The 8,718-nt window shown below is 33.1% G+C and overlaps 1 protein-coding gene across 1 annotated transcript; it reads left to right on the top strand.

Moving 5' to 3' along the window:
• The first annotated feature begins 431 nt into the window (after nucleotides 1-431).
• Nucleotides 432-5,967, top strand: LOC144219182 (uncharacterized). The gene is made up of 2 exons (XM_077749117.1): nucleotides 432-5,258; nucleotides 5,893-5,967. The coding sequence occupies exons 1-2, from the start codon at nucleotides 482-484 to the stop codon at nucleotides 5,946-5,948; spliced, it is 4,833 nt and encodes a 1,610-aa protein (XP_077605243.1). The 5' UTR covers nucleotides 432-481; the 3' UTR covers nucleotides 5,949-5,967.
• Nucleotides 5,968-8,718: the final 2,751 nt, after the last annotated feature.

The raw sequence follows: 8,718 nt of genomic DNA, 5'->3' as shown, positions 1-8,718 counted from the left end.
AAAAAATATTTTAAATAGTTTTCTCCTACATCTTATTTTTCTTATTTGCACTAAATCAGATTGATAATTGTCAAAATAACTTATAAAATGTCTACTTTACAAAAATGTAACTCCTTCTGAAGCACTTTCCATTAAATATTCATAGTAGATCCAAAGCACTAAACATTAACAATCTCTAAATATAAGCATATCTTTAATCAGATTTTATATCATAAAACTAGGGCTTTCCTTTGACTATTATACTTGCCATAGGACATTAATTATCATCAGTGCTTCATTATGTTTTTGCTGAATAATAATCAAGATGTCATTATTGCAGCTCTATAGGAGTTAGGAGTCCTACAATACCAAAATTTCTTTTGTTCAAACTCTGTTAAAATTATAACTCCTTATAATCCTGGTATTTTTGCTGTAATTCATTTTTTGTTTGATTTTTGTTTTTAGTTCAACTGTTGATGCAAAATCAGAGGAAGCTACTAAAATGGAAAAAGGAAAATCAGCATTAAGCAAAGTTTTGGAATCTTTGTGCATACATCACCAGCAACAAGTTTTGGCCATGTTGAAATTTCTAGTCCAAGAGCAAAATGCTGCTTCTCTTTGCTATTGTAATACATCACATACTGTGTCTTCAGAATCTCAAAAGCCCCTAATTGAAGATAATTTACATGGTCTATTCTGTAGTGGTGAATATAGGCTGGCAGAAAGAGGGTGTTTACAAAATGAAAGAGAAAGCCCTGGTGTTGTGCCTCTGCCAGTCTGTATTAAAGATTTACATTATTTATCTTGCCAAACTGTAACTTTTGAACACATTAAGACAGTAGTGAATAGAGGAATTGCCAACAGTTATAATTCTCACAGGTGCTGTTCTGGACTGTTACCAAACATTCGCTCTACAAAATCAACCTTTCACACTCCTCTTTCATCAAGGGAAGTATGTGATGTTTCAGTCAGTCTTAAGGATGTTTGCAGATCTCGAAGTCCATCACCCCCACCATTATCACCTGTACAGAAAGAAGGATTTGAAAAATTAAAAGATGTCGTCTCAGAGCTCTCAGCCTTAGAAAATAATAGACTTGAAATAAACATTAACCAGCCTCCATCTCTCACACCAGCAGAAATAAGCAGTGACAAGGGTGATCATGAAGGTAAAATACATAAAACTAAAAAATTCAGCAACTCTGACTCTTTGCTTCTGGAAGACAGTGATAATTGTACTACAAGTCAGGAAAAAGGTGAAACTACTGTAATTTTTCAAGATTTAATGGATCGTATTAATGAAAAGTTAAAATCAATAGAAACTACAGATATGGCAAACCTTATAAAATTATCTAGCAGTGATTTTAATACAGATAATGATTTAAAATTAAGAGATTTAATAGCCTCTCTCTTGCATAATGCCACGGCCAGTGATTACAGTTTTATGGAATTGCTGAGTCAACATGATAAAAAGGTAGAGAATAAAATTATTCAGACAAGATTTCGAAAGCGTCAAGAAACTTTACTTTCAATGCACAGCTCTCCTGATTCACCCACATTTAGAAGGCAGTCTTTGCAAATAAAAAGAGAACTTGCTAGTCTTGATGAAAAGTTTGTAAGAAAAAAATACACTGAAAAAAATTCAAGGAAGTTGACACGCAATGATGAGGTATTTTCAATAGACAGAGAAGAATTCTATCGTTGCCAAGGGTCTTTACAGAATTCTAAAAGCTCGCAAGATAATAATCATGCAGAAACATTTTCACCAGACTGTGCATTGCAGTCATTGCAACTACCTCTTCATACTTTAGAAACTAACTTAGCTTTTGATACATTTTCAGAAAGCTTTGAAACAACTTCCCCTGGGAAAATGAGCATAAGAAAATTACAGGAAAAATCTGCAGCTGGAAAAAGACTTTTGCAAAATCATAAGGAGAATCCAAAACTGGAGAGTACCGAAACTCCTTTGAAAAGTGATGTTTCTGGACTTTTGAGCAGAACTAAACGACATATTGTGCCCCCAGGATGGTATTCTATATATGTAACAAATAATTATGTTTTCAAAAAATCCCCTAAGGCCAAAAAAGTTTCTGAATCTGCGAAAAAAAAGGTTCCAGTGAAAAATAATCAAATTGAAAGCTCACACAATATAGATCTAAACAAAATTGCAATGAATTCTAATTTACAAGTTGTTGTGGAACGTTTGGAAGATACAATAAATATGGCCAAAAAGTCTTGGAATAATCACTCATTATCTGAAGGATGTAAGACATCCAAGAAATTGATAGAAATTGATGGTAAAGATCAAAATGCAGGTAGAAATATGACTCTAACTGTAAGCAGAATGACATGCAAAGAGCAGAGTTTATCAAAATCTGTGGTAGCAGCCAGCAATATCAAAAGCAATCATCTACCTACAATAGATTTGAATAGCAAAAGACTTGATAATCTGGAAAAGTCCTCTATTTTAGATACGAATAGATTGATTTCTGGTGTTCAAAATGTGCCAACAAAATACGAAGCCATTGAAAGCTCTTCTTTTTCCAGCTATTCTAGTCCTATCAAACTCATGTTTTTATCTGAGGTTAAAAGCAGTGAAGGAGTCAAATATACTTTGACTTCAGTCGGTACTTCCAAGTCAAATACTGATCTTCCTTCTGAAAAATATACAACTTATCATGTAATTGAAAAACAGCCAGAAACAAATGAGGATATCCCAAATGCCAACTCTGAAAATTTTAGTTCTAATCTTAATGGTTGTGACACTCTTCAGGGAGAACTAAACAAATTTAATTGTGCAAAGAAAACTACAGAATCCCCTGCAATGTTTATAGATGATATGAACAGTGATAAGGCACAAGACAAACCTAAGGAAAATCCAAGTGATGGTATTGATGCATCTTTTAAACGAAAACCAGGTAGACCTAAAAAAATAGGTCCCCAGGTTGTGAAACAAGTTAAGCGGCCAATTGGAAGACCGCCCAAACCTAAAACTGATCAAACAGACATCACCATTTGCCAAAATGAATCTTTTAGTGCTGGAAAGAGAAGTCCAGAATCCCTCATATCAGAAGGGAAAGAAGGTACCTATAAAAAGAGTATTACTGTAACTGTTATTTATGGAAGATCAAGAAGAACTAAAAGACAAGTTTCTGAAGGAACTGTAAACATAAGCAATGTTATGTCTTTCAGCAATAATGCTGATTTTCCAACTGAATGTAATAGTCTCAGAAATATTAGAGAATACAAAATTGACTCAGGTGAAAGAAGTGCTATTTCAAGTTTGACTACTGAAAGTGAGATCTTGGGGTCTGACTTTGAATATGTTAGGCCAATCAAGAACAAGTCTGTGATACCTCAACCTTCCAAGAACATTATCCGACCAAATCAGAAGCCTTTTGCAGTGATTAGGAAGCCTGGTAGACCTGCAAAAGTGAAAATTTCTGGCATATCTGTGACTATTAATAGAGTTTCACCTCAGGAGAGAGAAGTAAGTATTAGTAGCTGCTTGCCTCCTTTAGAACAAGAAAATATATTGGAAAAAACTCTGGCTGAAGAAAAGTATGATCACCAATGCAATAAGATGGACACAAGGCACACTGAAGCTGACATATTTAAGAATGGATCAAAAAGTATGGTTGCTACTATACCTTTGAGACATTCTGTTAGGGATAGAAAACCATCTCTCCATCTCTTACATCCATTAGCATCTTCTAGCTCACTTATTTATAGAAATGCTCTGCTCCGTAAATCGTATAAACTCCATTTACAGAAAGGTAAAAGTCAGCAGGAAAAACATAGGCAGTCAAGAATAAAAATAGCTTCAAAAGGTACCCCTGGACCTAGAAATTCAAAGAATGCAAAAATGTGTTTGGAAGATAACAAATTAATACCCATTTCTGAAGTATCCTTGGACCCTATAATTTCATCAAACCCTTTGCTCAGGTGGTGGGCCTCTTCTACTTCAAATGATTCCTTATTAGAGGAATTAAACAATAGATTTGAGCAAATAACAAATGCTTGGGTGCAAGTGAGTGGAGATGAAGCTGAAAATTGTGTTCATAAAAAAAGAGAATGCCTTGAAAATGATAATTTCAAAATAGCAAACCCTTTGGAAACCTGTCTTTTAGAACTTGAAGTTTCACCTGTAAAAATGCTTTTTCGGAAAAAGTATGATTTGAACGAACTCTGTATCTGGTTTATGCAAACAACAGAAACACAGTCTCTTTCACTAGTTAGAAAAGCAAATGCTCGAAACCCTTTGGAAGTAATAAATACCAGAGGAGTTAAATTAGGGACCAAATATTCTCATTTTAATACCAGCCCCTTCAGAAAGCACTTTAAAAAATTTGCACTATCTTCTCCTTCAAAATCAGCAGGGAAGTTGCATGTACTGCATAAAATGGTTAGCTCTCCACTGTTAAATGTGAAAAGTAATTTAACATTAGCTAGGTTAAAAAGAACTGAGTTTAAGAGGTTGCAACACGAAAGGTGGAAAAGAGAGGGAAAGCTGCACAACCATGGAACAGTTGATTGGATTTCTAAAAGGAGGAACTTAAGATTTTTCTGCCAGAATCAATTTTTTAAAAAGACTGAGGGGGGAACAAATGCTGACATCCCACTCCAAGGAAAAAACACAGTAGATAATCAGTTTATTTTGCCACCTGAGATCAGAGATGACTCTTTGCAACAGAAGGTGGCAATGTCTGACTTGAAAACACATGCTAATTTAGAGAATAACTTTAAGTCAGAAGCAAAGGAGAATGGAGCAAATTGCACCCAAAAAGAGTTTGAAAAGGGACCAAGACTAGGAAATGTATGTCCAAATAATTGGAGGTCAAAAACCTTAAAAGATTGTAGAATATTTTTGAGGAAGATCAACTATCTTGAACACAGAAATACTTTTAAGCTAAATACAATAATTTACTCTCCTGAATCTATTGACAGTGGAACTAATCATCAGACTCACATAGAAGAATCAAAGCGCTTTACCTTAAGATCCCATTCTGCTAGGCAAAATTCTTTTAAAAAGCAATGTAAAGAAATAGAAAATGCTAAAACAAATAGTCCTTCAACCGATAAATTTCCTGGCCAACTTGACAATAGTAAATTAAATAAATGTGTTAATTATGACAAGAATCCTGATAGTTCTGACGTTCTTAGCAAATTGAACAAAAGAAAAAGACCGCCATGGAAGACCACAGAAATGTCAACAAAAAGATATAAACGACAGTCTTGCAACAGTGGACAAATGGCAAACTATTATTCAAAATCCCAACTAGGTAAGTTTTTCTCTACTTAATTTTAAAGTTTCATTGTAGGTGCCTTGAGTAAAGTATGAGATAATGGGTAGAAAAGGAACAGCTGATTTAGTTTCAATTTATTTCCAAAGTATTTGGACAACCTAATTTCTTGGCACCTAGTATGAAACTCAATGAAATTAGGTTCTACTAAATGTACCCATGCGCTTCCCTACATTTTAATGTGTCCAGGATTTTAAGCAAATTAAAATATATTTAGAAGAGTGATAGCTTCTAAACATATTATTAATGTACAAGTTATATTATCTGCTTTTGTATTTGATCTAATATAACATATAGAAAACAGTTTGGTAAATATGCCTAAGGAGCTATCTAAAAATTAACTACTATATATAGGATAATATATATTTATTGTTTTGATAAATTAATAACTTTAAGACCATGTGGAAAGAAGTAAACACTATCTCATTGCAAAATTGGTGAGGTCTATAACATATAATAATTATGGGATATCAGTTACACTTTCACCACTAAGTTGCCATACCCTTTTGTACTGCTTTGGGAACCATTTTAAGACTCTGCTTATTTAAATAGTGTCAACAAGATATTTTCTTCAGTAAATAAGCAAACTTGTTGAATAGTTTTTTCTTCATAGGAGATATTGAACTAGATTCCATGGATATAAAAATGAGGATTTCTTTCCAGAGATAATCTATAGCCTAGCAAGGGAGAAAGTCATATGCAGGTAATTTTAAAGTAATGCTAAATTTAGAATGCAAACTGCAATTACTTTAGTAAGTGATTATGTGCTTTACTTACTCTGTGGGCCTGACATTGGTGCCTTAGGGGAGACTCTTACCCTTAGAGCCTAGCAAAACAGGATATGAACACCGTAAATGCTGATGTAGCTAGTTCCATCTCTCCTTATTGATAGGTGCTAGACAGTTCAGGATATGAAAGAGTGCCAGGTGGTATTTGTAAATTTAAGGACATGAGATCAAATGGTTGCATTGTTACATTGTATATTTTCGGGGCTTTTCTGAGCGGGTTTATGGAGATATTGGTGGCTTTATTTTTGTTACATTTTTAAAGCTAAAAAACCACGATTAAGTCTTATATTAAAATATTAAAAGCCATAATTAAACTCAAGTTTTAATAGGTTAGATGATTATAATGGCCCCCAAAATTCGATTAATTGAATGACTTTAAAATACCTAGTTCAGTAATATTTAACATGAATTAATTAAAATTTTTAACTTTGCAACGTGCAGTGATTAAAGCTTTATTATTGGTCAAATTAGAGTCTCCATTATGAAAGAGGAATCAAATCTAAAAAATAATGTCCTTTGTTTCTTGTCCTCAGGATAACTAAAAATATCATAACAAATAATATGTCAGAAAAGAGGGAAGAAGTCTGATAGTGATTTAAAAAACACATTTATAATTCACCTAAAAATATATACACATACTTTTAAAAGACTGTCATGAATGGATATAAAGTGCAGTGTTTCATTTTTAATTCTTTATATCATTTTCATTTCATGCTGTTAGATTTACCGAAGACAGTTCGCATTAACTCATTTTACAACAGAACCGTATTTTGTCCTTTTAGCTTCTTAACCATTATATCCTCCAAGTTATAAATATAAAATTTATTTAATGATTCTTTATCTCACTAAATATAAGATCACCCAAGAAAAATAAGATGGAAGATGCCTGATTATTACTTTTTAAATTAATCTCAAAATTCTGTTAAAAAATTTTTAGTATCATATATTAAGAGTTTTTCACCTTTTCTCATTTTTAAAATTACTAGTACTATTCCTGTTCTGCTTAAAATTTTATTTATCTTCTACTGATAACTTTCCTTCTTTATTTTTTAACATTCATTTTTTTTAAATCAACAAGGACATTATTTTTACAGTTGTATTTATAGCAATATTTGTTATATTTATCTGATTTTAAAATGTTTCTTAAGATGTTCTTTTTTTCTCATTATTCTTGGTATTCCATATTTCTTAATGCCTTTTTGGAAATGACATAAAATTCATTATTAGTTTTATATGTGTTTTTCTTCTTCATAGAATAATTAGTGATTGGAGAATTGAGAGAGACTTAACAAGAAATTCTCTAGGAAAATTCATAGGGCAATGTACATAATGAATTATGGAATATTTCTATTGATGCAAAGTTTTGCTTCTACCATAAATGTCTTGTTTTTGTACATTTCAAGATTACTGTCTAGATATAGTTTAATACATAGGAATTTTAGAATTTATACTTCGCTGCATTTGTACTAGTGTATATCAATTGTAGTCAAGGAAAGGAAAGAAGTGCAATTCTGTCCTATTCTTAGTACAGTAAATACTTAATGAATGCCTACAATATGCTCTTAGACACCATAGGAAGTTCAGAAAGTCCCCTTTCCATCTAAATAAGAAAGCAAGGCTTGTATGTATGTATTCAATAAATAGAATATATCATATGTTTTAAGTGGGATATTATATTACTACTAATTAAGGGGATAGAATGGTTAAAGTCATGACTTATAGTCTCATGGAGCTTATCATTTTCATGTGGGACAGTGAATAGGCAATTACAGTAGAAAGTAGAGTGCTGTGACTGGGGAGAGAGATGGCTTATAGAAATACATAGGAGGGAAATTGAACCCACGTTTAGAAAATTAGGCAAGGACTCCTACACAGTCACATCTAAGCTGAGATTTGAAGGCTACCAAATTATTAGAAGTCAGGAGAGGAGTTTTTCAGGTAGAGCAAACTGCATGTGGAAAACTTGGGTGACAGAGCAGGCTAGAACACTGAGTAATTTAATTCTTACAGCTGAGGCATAAGAGAGGAAGTAAGACTAGGGCAAGGCATGGATGGAAAAATGGCAAAAGATAAAGCTACTGAAGGAAGCATAGCCCAAATTGCGGGGCCAATGTCAGTTAACAAGAAAAAGTTTCAAACCCTAATAGTGGCCTGTAATAGAGGACAATAGATATATTTGACAGAGGTCTATTAAACAGAATCAGTATGTCTAAGAGAGTAGAGGAATAGAGGGTACTATCCAGGTTTTAGTTTGAACATCTAAGTAATAGATGATATATCTCCATTCACTGAGATAAAAGAGAACATTCAGACTGTGCAGTTTTAGACATAAGGAATTTAAGTGGTATGTCCAAGAAAGAGGTTTAGGAAATAATCACAGTAGACCCTTGGACAATGCAGGGGTTAGGGGTGCTGACTGTGCATTAGAAAATCTGCATGTAACTTTTGACTCCCCCAAACCTTAAATACCGAATACCTGTTGATCAGAAGCATTACTGATAACATGAACAGTCAGTTGACACATATTTTCTGTGTATTATATACAGTATTATTACAAGAAAGTAAGCTATAGGAAAGAAAATTTTATTAAGAAAGTCATTAGAGAAGGACGCCTTGGGTGGCTCAGTCGGTTAAGCGTCTGACTTTGGCTC

This window comes from Crocuta crocuta, unplaced genomic scaffold, assembly GCF_008692635.1.
Source record: "Crocuta crocuta isolate KB4526 unplaced genomic scaffold, BGI_CrCroc_1.0 C29746452, whole genome shotgun sequence".
NCBI classification, from domain to species: Eukaryota; Metazoa; Chordata; class Mammalia; order Carnivora; family Hyaenidae; genus Crocuta; species Crocuta crocuta.
Note: the sequence above shows the minus strand (reverse complement) of the source record. Positions and strands in the feature narration are given on the sequence as shown.

What these genes read in the sequence shown, in the direction of transcription:
- LOC144219182 (XM_077749117.1), top strand. Translation starts at nt 482, where the DNA reads ATGGAAAAAGGAAAATCAGCATTAAGCAAAGTTTTGGAATCTTTGTGC. An exon ending in TTATTCAAAATCCCAACTAG is followed by an intron (nt 5,259 to 5,892) that starts GTAAGTTTTTCT and finishes TTTTCTTCATAG; the next exon opens with GAGATATTGAACTAGATTCC.